The sequence below is a fragment of the Rosa chinensis genome, chromosome 5, assembly GCF_002994745.2.
Source record: "Rosa chinensis cultivar Old Blush chromosome 5, RchiOBHm-V2, whole genome shotgun sequence".
Classification (NCBI taxonomy): Eukaryota; Viridiplantae; Streptophyta; class Magnoliopsida; order Rosales; family Rosaceae; genus Rosa; species Rosa chinensis.
Window position 1 is genome coordinate 3286688 of NC_037092.1, and position 19955 is coordinate 3306642.

At 38.8% G+C, this 19955-nt stretch overlaps 3 protein-coding genes across 6 annotated transcripts; all 3 read right to left on the reverse strand.

Annotated features, from left to right (window-relative positions):
* Window positions 1–113: 113 nt before the first annotated feature.
* On the reverse strand, window positions 114–2657 carry LOC112166057 (crooked neck-like protein 1). Its single transcript, XM_024302819.2, has 2 exons — window positions 2458–2657; window positions 114–2342 (listed from the first exon to the last, which is right to left on the reverse strand). Exon 2 carries the CDS (start codon window positions 2235–2237, stop codon window positions 261–263), a length of 1977 nt encoding a protein of 658 aa, XP_024158587.1. The 5' UTR covers window positions 2238–2342; window positions 2458–2657; the 3' UTR covers window positions 114–260.
* A 132-nt stretch (window positions 2658–2789) lies between these two features.
* Window positions 2790–14453, reverse strand: LOC112166064. The gene is made up of 13 exons (XM_040519636.1): window positions 12974–14453; window positions 12670–12798; window positions 12405–12547; window positions 12009–12219; window positions 11606–11843; window positions 11339–11489; window positions 10904–11192; window positions 4663–6105; window positions 4297–4439; window positions 3944–4154; window positions 3555–3792; window positions 3325–3475; window positions 2790–3236 (listed from the first exon to the last, which is right to left on the reverse strand). Exons 1-13 carry the CDS (start codon window positions 14283–14285, stop codon window positions 2937–2939), a joined length of 4959 nt encoding a protein of 1652 aa, XP_040375570.1. The 5' UTR covers window positions 14286–14453; the 3' UTR covers window positions 2790–2936.
* A 138-nt stretch (window positions 14454–14591) lies between these two features.
* Window positions 14592–19764, reverse strand: LOC112166059 (G-type lectin S-receptor-like serine/threonine-protein kinase RKS1). Of its 4 annotated transcripts, XM_040506309.1 has the most exons (8): window positions 17749–19764; window positions 17455–17583; window positions 17187–17329; window positions 16785–16995; window positions 16384–16621; window positions 16115–16265; window positions 15707–16005; window positions 14592–14643 (listed from the first exon to the last, which is right to left on the reverse strand). In XM_040506309.1, the coding sequence occupies exons 1-7, from the start codon at window positions 19052–19054 to the stop codon at window positions 15709–15711; spliced, it is 2475 nt and encodes an 824-aa protein (XP_040362243.1). In that variant the 5' UTR covers window positions 19055–19764; the 3' UTR covers window positions 14592–14643; window positions 15707–15708. The 4 variants fall into 4 exon arrangements, with proteins under 4 accessions (XP_040362243.1, XP_040362242.1, XP_024158588.2 ...); XM_040506308.1 differs by lacking the exon at window positions 14592–14643 and having other exon boundaries at window positions 15520–16005; XM_040506310.1 differs by lacking the exon at window positions 14592–14643 and having other exon boundaries at window positions 15820–16005; window positions 16111–16265.
* Window positions 19765–19955: the final 191 nt, after the last annotated feature.

Genomic DNA, 19955 nt, shown 5'->3' on the forward strand with positions numbered 1-19955 from the left:
CTCGAATTTTGTCATGAGAGCAAAGTTTTGATGGAGTTGACACCAGAGCTGACACGGAAATTTCTCACTCAAGTTGATGTTTCTTGACTTGGGTACTGTAAACATTTCTAATCTTAGTCAATACTAAATTACATTGTTAAATCATTAGATTCAAGAACAGTAAAATAAAAGGCGAGGTAACAAAACAGGGGAGCAGGTTTTTCATGAGTAAACCATACATACTCGTCCCAAAACAGAACAAAAATTAGTGCAAAATCTTCCTAATCCTCATCAGAAGAAAATTTTGTCTTCTTCCTCCACCGGTAGGCAGCTTCCAAAATCTTGAGATTTGTCGTCGCACTTTCTTCTGGGAACAGGTAATCGATGTATTCCTCGTACCCAGCAGGACCGTCGTCAGTTATTGTTTGCCTCCTCTTCTTCAGTTTCTTTGGCAGCTTAGGTTGAACTAAGCTTACACCACCCAGATCCCCAAAGCTAGCCTCCATATTCAACCATTCTTCTAGCAACATGTTTCTTTCTTCCTTCTTATCAGGTGCTGAAGTTATAAAATAGTCAAGAGCTCTCTCAAAAACCCTTCTAGCACGCTTGATGCATTGTCTCTTCTCTTCAAGAAGATCATCATCATCCTTGGCAGGAGCTTCTGCCTCAAATTTTGCATAACTGATCCACACCAATTCAGGATTGTCAAGTTCTAGTTGGCTGATTGCGAGTTCAAAAAGTGCCCTTGCTCGTTCTGTTTCACCTAAAGATTTCTCAAACTCTGCATACTTGATCCAAACATAACAACTCTGCGCATTCCAAAGCAGATACTTATCATACAACTTCCGACAACGATCTATCTTTGCAAGTTGCAGCTCAATCTCAATGTACTTCTTAAATATCTTCTCTTTAGGTGCCTTACCTATAGCAGTACCAAGAATGTGGCGTGCGCCGGTGAGATTCAGCTGTCGAATCTCAAACTCGGCAGCTAGAATCCATATTTTCGCAAATGAGAATTTCTTATGAGGAATCAGATTAAGGCACTCTCTATAGACCTCTCGTGCACGTTCCACCTCTCCGGTATCAAGCTCCTCATATAGTGCATAGTTAATCCACAGATAAATATATCGCTTCCAATACCGCTTCTCATTAGCTGGAGGAACATTAGCAACAGCTCTCTCGTAAACCTCTCGGATTCTTTCCTTATTACCTGCACTCTCTTCTAGCCTTATGTAATCAAACCAGGAGTCGTAGTTTAGAGGATTCTTCCTAATCTCATCCTCATACTCAAACCTCCTTGTTCCCACAACTGCATCCTCAATCCCTTCTCTATCCCCATATCGCTTCTCAAAACACACAAACTTCTTATACAAATCCTGTGCTCTTCCTTTCGGTATTCGATCCAATGCAAATTTATAAACACACCTTGCTCGATCAATATCTTTGCACTTCTCTTCGAACTCAGCGAAAGCCAAAAACAGCTGCTCGGCCTCCTCATCATCGGCTAGAATCTCCACTGCCCTCTCATACAATTTCCCAGCCCTTACAACATCACCACCATTCTTCACCTCAAACTTGGCATACCGGATCCAAGCTCCAACTCCAGGATGACACTGTACAAACCTCTCAAAAATCCCTCTAGCACGCTCAACTTCGTTATACCGGACCTCAAACTTGACATACGAGAGCCAGCCTTCCTGCTCCGGCATCCAAGTCATCCACCTCTCAAAAATATGTCTAGCACCGGCCACATTCCCAGTCATCTCTTCCATATGAATGTACTTGTACCAAAGTCGGTCCACTCTAGGCAAGAGTTGGACGGCACGGTCCAACACATTCCTAGCATGGTCGATGTACTCGTTCTTTATCTCCATCTCCGCATACTTGATCCACAGCGTGTGGTTCCTATAATCGACTTCGAGGGCTCGCTCCCAAACAGAGCTTGCACGGTTCAAGTCCTCCTTTTCCTCCCATGTTGCATACTTGATCCACACACTGATATCCTGCCTTGCTCGCCGGACTTGGTCCTCGAATAGCTTACGTTTTCGGAGACGATCATCTGCAAGCTCAGTTGGGTCTGTGATTTTCTGTTTGGGAGGTCGGAATTCTGGCTCCTGTTGCTCACGGGCCTCCCGGAGGATTTGCTCGGCGGTGATTTGAATAGGGGCTGGTGTTTTGTTCTTAACCCTACTCGGTCTTGGTAGATTGACCTTCTTATTCTTTCGTGTTAGGTCGTCTGTGTCTTTGTCAGAAACCATTGTATGTAGTGGGAGAGGAGAAGAAAGGGTGTTAGGGGCTTAGGACTTACAAAAAGAAGGGTGTGCGGAGCCCTTTTATTGGTGATTACAGGTTTGTTTAAAACTCTGTATTTTCCTCGCAAAATAAGGATTCGGGTAAGCTTTTCCCATTTAGATTAGGAATCCTTGCTCTAGTCATATTTGGATTTACAACTAAACCTTATGAAAGGAAGACTTCTACCTTTTTGTTTATTTCTCATTGATACTTGAATCAAGTAGCTGCTAGGTTATAAAAATCCTGCATGAGGTACATCAGCAGGTGTTACAATAATACGTAGATGAGTTTTGGCTGGTACAACCACTAAAGTTGAATTCAACTATGAGAACTGGGACAATATTTGACTATTTGTGTTTCCCCACTATAAAAAGCCTTTGTCCTTTGACATTGTTGCTGATGTTTCTGGTTCACGCATTATTGTTAAATGCTAATCAAATATTGATGTTCATGTATGTTTGACTGTAAAAAAATTCCTACGTCAGGACAGTGCACCTGAGATATATATGACAGTGTCACACTTGTAAGTTGCATCTTCCTTCGATGGATTGAAAAGAATAAGCATTAGTTAATACACGCATGCCGGGTTCTAAATAATGACACTCTAAATATTAATTAAGTTTGGTAACACAGGACATTACAGCAGACTTGTGCACTCGACACCTTCAGCGTGCTTCAGGCATAGTTATGGTTAGATCATTTAGCGAAGCAGGTGCTCCACTTGATGCTGCTGAGTTTGGATTGCTAGACTGTAATATGAATGCAGGTTTCTTAGGAGAATGAAGAGGTGTTTCGTTACCCAACATGGAGACGACTGCCGACATGGATGGCCGATCCGATGCAGATTCTTGCACACACAACAGCCCAATCTGGATGCATCTTGAGACCTCATGAGCAGGATAGGACTGACCCAGAGATGGATCAACAATACTTAATGCTGTATTCTCTGTCCACATATCCCAAATCTAATGAAAACTAAAAGAACACTCAGCACCCACATTCAAAAGTAAAATCATTACTTTCATAGATGGTTAGAGATATAAATTCCCGTACCTGTCCAATTAAATTTGGGGAGGGATCTTGAGTATCGTAAACAGTGGCTCTTTTGCCACTAATGATCTCTAGCAGTAAGACACCATAGCTAAAAACATCAGATTTTGTTGAATATCGCCCTTCCATTGCATATTCAGGTGACATATAGCCACTGCATTTACAATTCACAAAACATGAGATAAAACCATATATGAATTGAGCTAGGTATACGCGCTCTGTAAAATACTTACTAAGTTCCAATCACTCTGTTTGTTGTTGCTTGAATTTGGTCTTCCCCAAACATTTTGGCCAGTCCAAAATCTGAGATCTTTGGGTTCATTGTAGAATCCAATAGGGCATTGCTAGCTTTTAAATCCCTATGGATAATTTTCAGTCTTGAGTCTTGATGAAGGTATAAGATCCCTCGAGCAACTCCAATAATAATCTCAAAACGCTCTTTCCAGTCCAACAAGGAGCTACTATGTCGATCTTGTCGAGAACATAAACCACCATTGAGAGATTTACAGTGAGGAAAACAAGCATAAGATCTACATAATTCTTTGTACTTTAGTTCATTTAAGTTGTAAAGCATTCATATATCAGATGAAGTAATCAGTACTACATGAGCTGAGGTATATACCAAATATGAAGAAGTCCAAGCTTTTGTTTGGTAAGTATTCATAGATCAACATCTTCTCTTCTGCATGGATGCAGTAACCGAAAAGCCTCACCAGGTTCCGGTGCTGAAGTTTTGCAATCAACATAACTTCATTCTTAAATTGTTCTAAACCTTGACCAGAATTCTTTGACAATCTTTTCACAGCGACCTCTTGTCCAGTAGCTAGTAGACCCTGAAATGTCATCCTGATGACTATAGTACTTTGAAACTTGACAATATCCACCACATATGCTTCTACTCATAAAGGGTATGATGCAATTAAGCAATTGAACAAATATGATTAAACTATAAACTCAGATGCTCTATGTGCATACCTTATACACTGACCCAAATCCACCTTCACCGAGCTTGTTAGCATCAGAGAAATTGTCTGTTGCAGCAACTAAGCTTTTCAGCTCAAAAAAAGGCAGGTCATGATGAGTTGTACTGCTATCATGCTTTCCCTCCATCTGACGGTCTTCAGAAGACATATTGAAATAACATTTGCATCAATAAACAATTTGGTTTGCCCTTTTATACAGGAACAAATTATGCTTGATAGATCATCAGACTAAATACTAAATACTAAGCTTTATTGTAATGGGAAAGACTGTGTTGATAAACTAACATGAACCTAGCAGTGAAATGTGCATAGACACGACTCACATGATATAAAGAAAAAAGAAAGGAAGTAAGCTTACATTTTTTCTTCCTCTTTGAATACCAACATCCAAAGAAAACAAAGAGGAGTATCAGAGCAATGGACACTACTAAAATCAAGAGCATCCCCTTTTTGGAAAGAAAATCCCTGGACTTCTTGGTGTATTCAGCTAAATCAATTGCATCTACGCGTACGTATAAATCTTGACCCCCTTCAGCAAAATTGGTTGTATCTACTAAATTCCCGTACCATCTCATACATCCCTTCACATTTTCTTTGGTTCCATGAATTGCGTATGCAGAGCAAGAGCAGTTCCTCAAGCACTCCTGCTCACATTCTTTCCAACTCAAGTTCATATCCATGGTTGCTAGTGACATATCAGGAACTTTCACCATTTCCTTCTTCACAAAACCTTCTCCATTGTGGCATGCCATGCGTTTCCTCATACAACCATCCGATGCATCTCTCATGTCCCATTTATCTGGTGACTTGGGTTCAAATCCAGGAAGGCATTGGCACTCAAACAGGCTAAGACTGGAAGAGTCACAGTAACCAAATTCTCCACACTTGCCGTAATAGTCACATTTGTCCATCGGCGCAGACCACATTTCTTTCCATCCAAGGTTTTCTTGAAACCACGTAAGCTGTTGGATTGATCCGGAGTCATCTATTACCATTATTGAGGAGATAGAGGAGTTAAGATGACCCCATGTACTACTGATCTCATCCTGATTGTTCACGTAGCTGGCATTGAAAATGAAAGGAGCACTCAGCACTACCCGGGTGTTATTCCACGACCACCTAATGCCATTCCAATTGCCAGTTTGCCACCATCGAACATCACCTTTGTACAGGATCATTTGAGGAGCTCCACTTTCGTCCATCACAAAGGTGCAATTCCCCGTTCCTGGGTCATCTTCCGACTTCCAGGAAGTTAGGAACCAGCTGAATCCCGTGTGCTTGTTCACTCCTGTCTTCATATATGGAAGCAATGTATTCGAGGGATAATCAAAGCTTTGCCATGTTACCTTTTGGCTCTCCTTGTCAATCAAAACAAGGTTTCCAGTGTCCAAGAGCTGAGCTTTAGGATCAGCATGTGTTGAAACATTGGAGTTGGTGGACCAGAGATGAACATTGCTTTCGTTCTTGGCATAGAGGACGAGGTTTCCATGATCAGCACTAATTGTCAGGACTCCGGAGGTATCATTTATAGGATTATCTCTGTTTGCAACCCATACAACCGTTTTCTTCATATCTTTCTTGTACCAAATTCCAACATAGCGGTAAGTGGATTTTCCGGGGCTGAAGAACCCCAGCTCAAACACTTCTCCCTTAGAGACCAGAAATTCACCATCCCTCACAGGTTGTACACTTGTTATGCTATCTACCGAAGCACTGCAACACCAGAGAAGAACGATTTGAACAAGTGTTGTAAGAAACAGCGCTTTTGTAAAAATCAAGATTTCTGCCATATTAAACATGACTATTTAGAGAGGATCTAGTACACAAATTTGGAGACTACTCTTTGTAAACTGGTTATAACCAAATAACTCTTGCAGGTAAACAAAATCTATCCCTGTCCGAGAAGAAGTTATCATTCAATATGAATAAAGAAAAATATATCACACATTCCACGTTCAAGGATTATCTTTACTTGACTAAGAAGTCCATTACGACAGCTCTTAATTTCGTGTTTCGTGTCAATCTTGTTGATGACATCATGTGCGGTTGAAATATTGGCTACACTACAGTTTCTCTGGGTCATTCCAACTACTAAAACTCACATCAGTATTTATTAGCAAAACAATAACTTAAAATGTAAAAAGAGTGTGCCAAAAAAAAGCAAAATTTTCATCACAGATATCTAAAAGCACATAACTTTTTACCTCTATGAAACACAGAGATTGAGTTTGAAGATATGTGTTCTCCGAAAACCCGCATTGCTTCTGCAAGTGAAAAAGCTCGACCATTCCTCCACACATTTTCCATCAAGCTTCGTAATGAAAAGCACATTTTTTTTAGACTTCAAAGAATAAAAGGGGAATGATCATATGAAGCAAACAGAGTGAGAACAGAGTCAAATGGGCAAAAGAAGCTTACCCAATACCCATGTCGATCGTAATCCGGAGGCCCATTTACACAATCAAGATCTTCATGGCTGGAGAGCTCAGCCCCTGGTCTCACTTTGCTTGGTTTCAATGGATGCCGTTCAGAGTTTTTGGGTTTAATAGTGAGCAGAGGAGACGAAAAGAAAGAAAGAAAGACTGAAATGACGAAATATCCTAGGGTCACTTTAAGCAAGGAATTTTGATAGAAAAACTGATAAAAGTATATAGAACACAGTCAACACACCCTGGGGGAGTGGTGGTTGGGCCGGGCCTTTGCTTTTGGGCCTTGCTGGTGGTCTTTAATTTCTAGTTATTTAGCTTCTTGTTGTTTTGATAATAAGTCTCTGCCTTGTTTCGGTAGGACGTGAAGGGCCTTGTGTCGCTCTATGCACCTTGTGTGCCTTATTTACTCTAGGTAGGTGGCTAATTCTTTGTTTGGTCAAATGGTCGTAGCCTCCTAGTGGCAGGATGAAACTAAGTGTCGTCGGGTTTATCCTCCGGAGGCAACATAGTAGGGAAGCTGTGCAATTGGTAATTATGCTACGTTGTAATCGTATTACGTACATATCTAGTTATCTTTCCGTTATGTCACCGCTATGTTAAAGCAAATGGAGTAGCCAGTAGAGCACTCTTTGTTAGTTGGTGCTTGTTAGAATACCTGTACTTTGTAGAGATTCCTTATATTATTTAGGGATTTCCTCTAGATATCTTAATAAGGGGTTTAGGTTTTATGTCCCTCATTTATATTCGACAGTTTCATTAATCAATGCTTGAGGGCAGCAGCACCAGCCTTTTATTAAAAAAAAAAAAAAGTATATAGAACAAGGACAATAAATGTACCACATCCTCAATTCAAACTCAAAATGCACATCGTAGAGTCAAATGGTTAAAGACTTAAAACGAAGTTAATTTATGATAAACTAGCCTTATATTTGTATGATTATCTGTGGCTAACTGATTGATGCATGTCGTTTGATTGTCACTTTCTTTTTTTTTTTTTTTTTTTTTGTATTTATGTTTTTTTGCTTTTTTATTGTACTAAATAAACTCATTATGATTTTTTATTTTTAAATTAAAAAACATTTTGGACAATCCATAATAATTGATCATGTGTGAAATTTGCGCTTCTTTTTGAGAAGAGAAGAAAATTTGCGCTATACTGCAGATATGGTTATGTCCATCATTCGGTTATGTTCTAGGGGTCCTTTCGTCAACCCAGCTGTGTTGGGCCTCTGCTGTTTTTATATCTGTTGGCCCATTTGTTGTTGTAACTTCTTTTGGAGATGGTCCATTATGGACCTCATCGATCTTCGTTTTAAAAATAAATAAATAAACAAATATAAAAATTATTTTACTGTCCATTTTCGTAAACCCTAAAGTCGTTCTCTACTTCTCTCTCCCACGTCTTCAGTTGAAGTTGGAACATTGGTATGTTCGCATCCGTCTTCTACTAGGTATTCCTCTTTTCTTTTTTCAGTTTCTTTCTTTGTATTGGTAATTCTTAGGTTGCGGTGCTATTCAAAGATTGCGCGGAGATACTTGGTGTTCGGTTTACTTTAATATCCTTGCAAAAGAAGGATCAGGATCAGCTTTTCCCATCGTGAGGTAGCATTTCTTGTTCTAGTCATATTAGGATTATGTATTGACTTTCCTAGTCATATTAGGATTATGTATAACACTCATCAAAGCTTATATACAATCAGAAAACCACAAGTTTCAGAAGTACTCTGGTGAAGACAATGGAGAATCGGTTGCTCGTGTTGCAATACTGAACTCTGACAAATGCAAGCCTAAAAAATGTTGCCAAGAATGCAAGAGGAGTTGTCCCGTTGTCCGAACAAAGTGCTGAACCTGCATCAAAGATTGCTTTTATCTCCGAAGAACTGTGCATTGGTTGTGGTATATGTGTTAAGAAGTGCCCATTCGGCGCAATTCAGATCATCAACTTGCCAAAGGGTCTGGACAAAGATACAACCCATCGCTATGGGCCTAACTCTTTCAAGTTGCATAGGTTACCAGTCCCAAGGCCAGGGCAAGTTCTTGGTTTGGTTGGAGGAATGGTACCGGGAAGTCAACTGCCCTCAAAATTCCGTCCGGCAATCTGAAACCAAATTTGGGTCGTTTCAATAAACCTGCGAATTGGCAGGGGATCTTGACTTACTTTCGACGGTCTGAGTTGCAGAATTACTTCAGTCGTGTTTTGGAAGATAATTTGAAGGCCATTGTAAAGCCGCAATATGTTGATAACATTCCAAGAGCAACACAAGCTAGGAACTATAGGGGAGGTGCTCAACAGGAAAGATCAGTGGGGGTTGAAGGAAGAACTATATATGTGTCTATCTTGAGCTCAACCAGGTTCTAGATCGCAATGCAGGCGATTTTTTTCTGGTGGGGAGCTGCAGCGTTTCGCCATTGCTGCAGCTGTCATGCAGAATGCCGAGATATACATGTTATATGAACCGCCTTCAAGTTACCTCGACGTCAAACAAAGGCTTAAAGCAGCCGGTCATTTTGTTTCCGGGATGAATCTTTGACGTTTAAGGTTTCCGAGACTCCACAGGAAACTACCGAGGAAATTCAGACCTATGCCCCGATATAGATACCCAACAATGACTAAAACTTAAGAGAAGTTCAGGCTTCATGTGATGGAGGGTGAGAATGGAACAGGGAAATCGACATTTATCCTCTTGCTGGCTGGTCTATTGAAACCTGATTCTGAGTCGAATGTGGAGATACCTGAGTTTAATGTATCTTACAAGCCCCAAAAAATTAGTCCCAAGTTTACAAGAACTGTCAGGGACTTGCTTCATATGAAAATTCGTGACTCGTATACTCATCCTCAGTTTGTATCGGATGTCATGAAATTGAGTGGGTTTGAAGCGACGTCGTTTTTGAAACGGATTGGGTTTAAAGCCTTGTCTCTTTCTAAAGGCAGCAAATTCGATGCGTAACCCAGAGTGAGTGTTGGAGTTCGATTTCGATTCGCAGCAGTCAATTTGAAGGTATGCTTCCAATTGATTCCATTATAAATCTTGAAAAATTGAGTGTTTGTAACTTTGAACCAAGGCTATATTTATCTGGGTAATGTCAAGAATATTTATGTATCTGGCGAATGTGAAACCTCCGATCTGTATCAAGTTCCTCTCTGCTTCTGCCAATGAAAAAGTCGAAAAACTTTTATCTGGTCATTAGAGTATATCATTATAAATTTAGTTGCTGAGTTGATTTTCAGGTGATTGTGTTTATAGTGCAGGTTGCTAGAATAATTGGATTTCATGGCAAATAAGTTGGTTTATAGTGCAGGTGATTATAATTGATTCTCAGCAGTTTCCGTGTACCAGTAATCAAAATTAGGAGAATCCAAATTAGGAGAATCAAAATTAGGTTGCTAGAATAATTGTGTGTATATCTACTTTGCCTTCTACTGCCATGCAGGGCCTTACAGAGATCCCATACATTGCTGTACAGACAATAGTATATGGATTTTCATGTATTATGTTCTCTCTCTCTCTCTCTCTATATATATTGTGTGTGTGTGTAATTTTTTTATATCATAAGGCTTACAGCCTTACGCCTTACGCCTCGAAACTTACGCCTTTGCAAGGCTCTCCCGAAAACGCTCGGGTTGCTCCTTAGGGTTTTAAAACATTGATTTTAACCCAAAAGAAAAAAAACTTATTTCCAGATTAGGATATGCCAACTTCTGTCTGCTGTTTATGGGATCATCATCTTCTTCTTTTGTCAGGTATTCCTGTTATGTTGTTTTAGTTTTTTTTCTGTTCTAATTTCTGATATAGATAGCCTATAATTAAGATTTCATTTCAGGGTTTTGCTTAATTGAGATGTAGGAATGAATATGGGGGACAATATTGAAGATTGAAACTTGGCTCAGGGACTGGTTAATCTTTGGAGGTGTATAAAAATAGGATTATAGCAAATGTTGTCCCAGAAATTGATGTAAAAAAGAGAAATTGAAAGTTTATTTTATTCACAGGGTATTAAAACTTGAAAATTGGGTCGAAAACTGTTACCTCAGTGACTACTGCAATGCAGAAATACATTCCTAAGTCTGATAATATATACAGAATAGAAAGTTGAGGTGATTGAAGTACAGCAGACTTATTGGAAGGAAAAAAAAAAGATTGGGAATGATTTATGTCCTGCGGCTTTAGCGGGCTTCAAGCATTGTTATTGTTACATTATTTAGAGAATGTCCTCTTCTTGGTGCTTCTGAGTTTGGATTGCTGGATTGTAATATGAATGCAGGTTTCTTAGGAGACGTAAGAGGTGTTTCTTTGCCCAACATGTAAACTACTTCCGACATTGTTGGCCGATCTGTTGTAGATTCTTGCACGCATAGTAGCCCGATGTGGATGCATCTTGAAACCTCATGAGCAGGATATGAACTCAAAGAAGGATCAACTATTCCCAATGCTTGACCCTCTCTCCACATATCCCAAATCTGATGCACCATTTTAGACCAAACATTTGCAAACTGGTAAGTCATTAATTGCATATATTATATAGAGATACAATATAATATATATATATATATATATATATATATATATATATATTAGATGTTCATAGTGTTTTTAATTTGCTTACTTGTCCAATCAAATTGGGGGAGGGGCTCTCAAGATTGTAGTTAGTGTTCCTTTTGCCACTGATGATCTCTAGCAGTAAGACACCAAAGCTAAAAACATCAGATTTTGTTGAATATCGCCCTTCCATTGCATATTCAGGTGACATGTAGCCACTGCAGTAAGAAAACATGAGATAAGCAATTGAACATATTCTGCATTGTTTCATATGAAATCACTATATGCTTTTAGTTCTGGTTCCTATATACTCGGTGAAGTGTGAACTACTTACTACGTTCCAATCACTCTGTTTGTATTTGCTTGTATTTGGTCTTCCCCTATCATTTTAGCGAGTCCAAAATCTGAGATCTTTGGGTTCATTGTGGAATCCAATAAGACATTGCTAGCTTTTATGTCCCTGTGGATAATTTTTAATCTTGAGTCTTGATGGAGATATAAGACCCCTCGAGCAATTCCATTTATAATGTCAAAACGGTCTTTCCAGTCTATCGACAAGCTTCTACTTCTACCTGACAAAAAAAAAAAAAAACCTTCAATCAGAGAATTAATACAGAGTGAGGTATGCAATATATATTGACTTCTCTTATTTCTTTATGCTTTACTTCTTTTATGTTGTAAACAAGCTTTCAAATGTCAGATGAGATAAATCAGTAGTTCTAAAATAAGAGGCATACCAAATATGAAAAAGTCCAAGCTCTTGTTTGGCAAGTATTCATAAATCAACATCTTCTCTTCTGCATTGATGCAACAACCAAGAATCCTGACCAGGTTCCTGTGCTGAAGTTTTGCTATCAGCTTAACCTCAGCTTTAAACTGTTCTAAACCTTGTCCGGAGTTCTTTGATAATCTTTTCACAGCAATCTCCTCTCCATTAGCTAGTAGGCCCTGTGAGGTCCATCCTGCCTTTAGTTTAATAATTGAAATAGTAATGGAAAACGACAATATCTATACCACTTTGTCCCTGCTGAACATTTGTCTACTTACATAAATTTAAAATAGTGATGCAAATGACCAATCAAATAAGATTTGTTTATTTCAGAGTAATTATCTTGCTTTATGGGGATCTATACCTTATACACAGAGCCAAATCCTCCTTCGCCTAGCTTGTTAGCAGTGGAGAAATTGTCAGTGGCAACAAGTATGCTTTTTAGGTCAAAATATTCTAGGTCTTTGTGAGTTGTACTTCCATATTGCTTCGTTTCCCTTAGAGAGCCTGCAGGGCAAAATTGAAGCAGTATTTGCGTCAATAAACATATTGAGTTGCTGATTTACACAGTATTAAGTTATGCTCGAATAATTTATAGTTGTTAAATCATCAAGAAGAAGTTTGCTTACCTTTTGTCTTCCTCCTTAAACACCAACATCCAAAAAAGATCAAGAATATCATAGCAATGGGTGGGAATACCAAAATCAACCACATCCCCTTTTTGGCAAGGAACCTCTTTGACTTCTTCGTGTACTTAGCTAATGAGTGGGAAAACCAAAACACCAAAACTCACATATTGCACATTCATAAGAACTAAAAGATATGCAATGATAGACCATTAAGGCTTTTGTTTTAAATTATGGATTTGATTTGATGCATTTAGATTTGGAGCTTTCAAATCCAAGTAAAGAAGTTATTTAGAAAACAGACTACCTGACACTATTGCATCCGCGCGTATGTAGAGATCTTGTCCTTGTCCTTGAGCAAACTGAGTAGTATCCATTAAATCTTCATACCATGTCATGCATCCGCTGCCTCCATTTCTCACATCTGCACTGGCATAAGCCAAGCACGAGCAGTTATTCAAACACTTCTGCTCACATGCTTCCATACTCGAATTGATGTCCAATTTGATTGTGGAAGTATCTGGAACCTTCACGTTTGGTATCTTTACAAACCCCTCTCTATTCCTACACATGGATGGAGCCCCCTGCTGCCTCTTGCATCCACCTGATCCTTCTCTTAATCTCCATTCCTCTGGGGAGTTGGGTTCATATCCTGGCAAGCATCCACATTTCACCCAGTTAGCAGTGTACGCTTTACAAACACCAAATGGACCACACGTTCCATACTTGTCACAGACATCCGTTGGTGACCAGAGTTTGACCCACCCTTGTTGCTGTCCCTTCCATGCTAGCAGTTGGAGTGATCCAGATCCGTCAATTTCTATTATTGGGATAACTGCAGGGTCAAGAACAGCGAATTTTGTAGTAACCTCATCTTTGTTGTTCACTAATACAATATCAAACGAATTATTCTTGCTTTGCCTGTTTATATTAGGGAATCCATTCCAGTGAAGCCCATCCCAGTGACCTGACCGCCACCACTTGGCCAGATTCTTGTACAAGATTATCTGAGGTGACCCGTTTGGTTCTGTCTTGATTGAGCAACTACCAGTTCCTGGGTCATTTTGCGAGTTCCAGGATGTAATAACTATGTTCTTACCCTGTTCCAACCCAATTTTCATGTTTGCTAGAATAATATGTGTAGGATGATCAAAGCTCTGCCATAAGACACCACTCTGGTTGTTGATCGGCTGATTAACCAAGACGAGATTTCCTGAATCCAGGAGCTGCACCATAGTACTATTGTTACTTACTGGTGTGACAGAAACATTCGTTGACCACAGAAGAAGGCCTTGACTGTTGTTATGAAGTAATATGAGATTTCCTTCAGTACTAATAGTGAGGATTCCTGAGGTATCATTGACAGGATTGTCTCTGTTAGCTACCCAAAGAACTTTGTTTTGTGAGAACTTATACCAAATACCAACATAGCGGTTGCTTGATGTGCCAGGACTAAAGAACCCGAGCACAAATGCCTTGTTTTTAGAGATGAGAAAGTCACCATCTTTAATGGATTGGTTAAAAGTGATGGTCGTGCCCAAAGAATTGCAAGACTGTAGAGACAGAAGAGGAAGAAGAAGCCGAAGCAACAGATTCCGCGGGCCTTCTGCAAAAGGCATGATTGCATATCATCAAACTGAGAAAGGCCTTGCTTCCTGAATTAAAGATTCATCACTCTTATCTTATTCTTGTTTTGTATGCTTCTCTTTCCATATTTTATTAGTGGCTGCTGGATTATAAAACTGTAATTGCCAAAGTTGAAAGTTAGCAAGACAGTGAAAGGACTTATACCATTTGGACCAGAAATGTTTGACATGATGAAATTTAGAACTATAAGAATGTTCTGATATGATATTTGGTCATAACAGGAGAGCATATGGTATGCTATTGGCCATTGACAGAAGAGCCAGGCTTTCATGAAGTTAACACCACAGTTGACCATCCTCCATTCCACTTTTACATATAAGCAGCTCTGCACTGCACCAATTAAAACTTTGTTGAATATATCTTATCTAAGTCAATATTCCTAGCATCACATTTTAGTATTCTATATAGGTATCAAGTTTTCTGTAGCAGCCAGGGAGCTGGATGCTACAGACATATCAGGGCCAAGACTTTTGTATTAATTTCTGAATGTCAATATGCTACTCAGTTCTGCATAAGTAATTATGAGTTGACCAAATATGAGTCGTTCTATTTGAATTGAACAGCTAGGTGATTTTCACTCAAGCCGACAGTTGTTTTTTTTATTATAAGTTTGCATATATCTTGGTCTTCAAAGCAGAGAAAACACGCTGGAGCCATTCCATTTGTATGGGACAAGAATCATATCCTCTTTAGTAAATTATACAGTGATGATGTTAAGGTATTGTGCTAAACTCTATCCACTGGCGAATGAAATACCATTTGGTTCTCAGTAATCTCTGAACAATGAACAATTTAGTGTGCAGTGCTTATATGTAATAGAACAGAGATCAGTTTGGAAATGTGAAAGTACCATTCGAGTAGAAACAGTTAAAGAAAATGTGAAAATCTATGAAAACTTGGAAAGCCAACGAGCTTCGATGACTCTAACTGTTACATCATTTAGAGAAGAAGCCTCTATTTTTGCAAATGAATGCAGTCTTTTTTGCAAGTGGAAGACTGGTTTCATTCCGCAGCATGAATAACTCTGTAGGGATTTGGGAGGGGGAGTGAGGGAGCCACCACCCTCCCACCAGACATTAATATGTCCGAGTAGCAATTATGCGACATAAAAAAATAAATTGCTTGGTAAATTTTCTAGATATTTTGCATTCAAATTAAGAAAATACGATCCACATGCAGGAAAACAAAAGAGCATATTTTTTGGCTTTAAACTTTTTGTTATACATTCTTTTTGTTGGAAAATAAGGCAGAGGAAAAACTCCATTCTATACTTTAGTAAATTTGCAGGAAGGTCCTGTTGATTGAATTAGAGAAAGTTTTGTGATGTTTGATAAACACTAGAATAGACTTATTTAAGGAATAAAAATATTGATAATGGTGTATGTCACTGCACCTTTAGCGGGCTTCAAGCATGGTTATTGTTACATTGTTTATAGAAGGTACTCTTCTTGGTGCTTCTGAGTTTGGATTGCTGGACTGTAATATGAATGCAGGTTTCTTAGGAGAAGTAAGAGGTGTGTCTTTCCCCAACATGCAAACAACTTCTGACATTGTTGGCCGATCTGTTGCATATTCTTGCACGCAAAGTAGCCCAATCTGGATGCATCTGGAAACTTCATGAACAGGATATGACGGACTCAAAGAAGGATCAACTATTCCTGATGTTTGTCTCTCTCTCCACATTTCCCAAATCTGATGCAATTAAAACTCCATTTTAGACCAAATATTCGAAAGTGCAAACAGGTAAGTCATTAATTGCGCGCGCGCACACACACACTCATACTATTTCTAAATTACCTACTTGTCCTATCAAATTGGGGGTGCGGCGTTCAATATCGTAGTCACTGTTCCTCTTGCCACTGATGATCTCTAGCAGTAAGACACCATAGCTAAAAACATCAGATTTTGTTGAATATCGCCCTTCCATTGCATATTCAGGTGACATATATCCACTGTAGTCACAAAACATTAGATAAGGTATTGAGTATGTTCCATAATTTTTTCATATGAAATCCATATATGCTTTTAGTTCTATGTCTGCTTATACTCTGTGATGTGTAAGGTACTTACTACGTTCCAATCACTCTGTTTGTATTTGTTTGGATTTGGTCTTCCCCAATGATTTTAGCTAGTCCAAAATCTGAGATCTTTGGGTTCATTGTGGAATCCAATAAGATGTTGCTAGCTTTTATGTCCCTGTGGATAATTTTTAATCTTGAGTCTTGATGGAGATATAGGACCCCTCGAGCAATTCCAATAATAATGTCAAAACGTTCTTTCCAGTCTAACAACGAGCTTCTACTTCTATCTGATCAAAATGAAACCATAAATCACAGAAATAATGCAGAGTGAGGAAAGCACATGTACAAAAGTTCTGCCTTTATTTGTTCATGCATTACTTCATTTAAGTTGTATAAAGACATTCATATATCAAATAAGATTATTCTCTTCTTGTAAATTGAGAGGCATACCAAATAGGAAAAAGTCCAAGCTTTTGTTTGGTAAGTATTCATATATCAACATCTTCTCTTCTGAATTGATGCAACAACCAAGAAGCCTCACCAGGTTTCTGTGCTGGAGTTTTGATATAAGCTTAACCTCAGTTTTGAATTGTTCTAAACCTTGTCCAGAGTGCTTTGATAATCTTTTGACAGCAATCTCCTCCCCATCAGCTAGTATACCCTATAAGGTTCATCCTGCCTTCAGTTTAATTATTGCAATAGTAATGGAAAGTTGGAAACTCTAATTTCCATACCAATTTGAGGCTGCTGAACATTTTTTTTGTTATATAAATTAGAGATAGTGGTGCAAACAACCAATTGAAAAAGATATCTTTATTTCTGAGTGATTTCAAGCATTACATGGATCTATACCTTATATACTGAGCCAAATCCTCCTTCGCCTAGCTTGTTAGAAGCAGAGAAATTGTCAGTGGCAACTAGTATGCTCTTTAGGTCAAAATATTCCAGGTCTTTGTGAGTTTTACTTCCATCTTGCGTCGTGTCCCTATAAGGGTCTTTAAAGCACAAAAAGAAGTAGCATTTGCATCAATAAACATTTTGAGTCGCTGATTTACACAGTAATGAACTTTACTTGAATAAATTGTCCTTGTGAGTACTTATGAAGAAGATGTGTGCTTACTTTTTGTCTTCCTCCTTGAACAACAACATCCAAAAAATATCAAGAATATCATAACAACGGGTAGAAATACCAAAATCAACAGCATCCCCTTTTTGGCAAGCAACCTCTTTGACTCCTTTCTGTACTTAGCTAAAGAGTGGGAATACAAAAGCACCAAATCCTCACATATTGTCTATGCATGATAAATGAGATATGCATTGATAGACTCATTAGGCATTTATTGTAATTTGATATGATGCATTTGGATTTGTCTCTCTAAATCCAAGTAAAATGACTGTGTAGAAAACAAAGTACCTGTGACTATTGCATCAGCTCGTATGTACAGATCTTGTCCTTGTCCCTGAGTAAATTGCGTAGTGTCCATTAAATCTCCATACCATGTCATGCATCCGCTGCCTCCGTTCCTCACATCTGCACTGGCATATGCCAAGCATGAGCAGTTACTCAAACACTTCTGCTCACATGCTGCCATAGTCAAATTGATGTCCAATTTGATTGTGGAAGGATCTGGAACCTTCACGTTTGGTATCTTTACAAATTCCTCTCCATTCTTACACATGGATGGAGCTCCCTTCTGCCTCTTGCACCCACCTGACCCTTCTCTTAATTTCCAATCCTCTGGGGAGTTGGGTTCGTATCCAGGAAAGCATGCACATTTTTCCCAGTTAGCAGTGTATGTATTACAAATACCAAATGGACCACATCTACCATACTTGTCACACACATCTGTTGGTGCTGACCAGATTGTGACCCACCCTTGCCGCTGTCCCTGCCATGCTAGTTGTTGGATTGATCCAGATCCGTCAATTGCTATTACCGAGATTACTGATGGGTCAAGAACAAGCCATTTTGTAGTAACCTCATCTTTGTTGTTCACAAAAGCTATGTCAAATGCATGATTGTTGCTTTGTCTGTTTATGTTTGGTAATCCATTCCAGTGAAGCCCATTCCATTGACCTGACCGCCACCACTTTGTCCTACTCTTGTACAAGATTATTTGTGGGGACCCGTTTGGTTCTGTCTTTAATGAGCAAACCCCAGTTCCTGGGTCATTTTTTGAGTTCCAGGATGTGAGGAATATGTTCTTACCATGGTCCAACCCAATTTTCATGTTTGCAAGAAGAACATGTGTAGGATGATCAAAGCTCTGCCATAAGACACCACTCTGGTTGTTGACCAGCTGATTAACCAAGACAAGATTTCCTGAATCCAGGAGCTGCACCATAGTACTATTGTTACTTACTGGCGAGACAGAAACATTTGTTGACCACAGAGGAGGGCCTCGACTGCTGTTATGAAGTAGTGCAAGATTTCCATCAGCACTAATTGTGAGGATACCTGAGGTATCATTGACAGGATTGTCTCTGTTAGCTACCCACACAACCATGTCTTCTGAGAACTCGTACCAAATACCAACATAGCGGTTGCTTGATGTACCAGGACTAAAGAATCCAAGCACAAAAGTCTGGTTTTCAGAGACAAGGAAGTCACCATCTTTGATGGATTTGCTTGAAGTGATAGTTGTGTCCAAAGAATGGCAAAGCTGAAGAAGAAGAAGAAGCTGAAGCAATGTATTCAGAAAGTCTTTTGCAAAATGCATAATTGCATATCTAAATTTGCGGAAGGACTTGGTTCCTGAATTTAAGATTCCTCACCCTTCCTTTTGGTTTATATAGTTGTCATAATTTATTAGTGACTGCTAACTTATAAAATTTTGTAATTCCAACCTCCATATGCGAGAAATTGAAAACACTCACTAGCAATTATGTGGCCGAATAAGTTAGTTATGATAGAATTAACAACTATAAGAATAATCAGATGTCAGATTTGGTCATAAGAGGAGGGCGTATTGTATGCTATTGTCCATTTTCAGAAGAGCAAAGTTTTGCTGAAGGTGACACCATAGTTGACATCAACACTTTGTGCTGATAACCCTCAATTCTAGTTTGAAGAGAAACTCTGCACCAGTTAAACGCTTGCTTAAGTATATGTTATCCAAGTCAATAATTGAATGAGTTGAATTCCTTACATTTATGTATTAAATCATCATGTTTAAGTAATGCTATAAAGTTTTCTGTGGTACTCTGAATCAAAACAAGGGCTGGATGCTACAAATTATGAAGGCCAAGATATAAATTTCATAATGCCAATTTGCTAGTCAGCTCTGCTTCTGCATTCATGAGTTGACCAGATATGAGTTTCTCTATATGAACTGCACCGTTAGGTTATTTAATTCGAGGCAACTGGTGTTATTTATTTATTAATGTTAATTTTTCTTTCTCAAGTGATTTATTGTAACCCAGTATTGTGTAATTGAGTTTAGTCAAGTGATGTTCATTTGTTATTATAGGTTTGCATTTTGGTCTTTAAAGCAGAGTAGGCACTCTGGAGCTATTCAATTTGTGTGAGACATGGAACATTCTCTTTTCTAAGTAGACGGTGATGTTGTTGAAAAGGTAATCTGCTATACTCTATCACTGAATGAACTAAGAATGAACAAT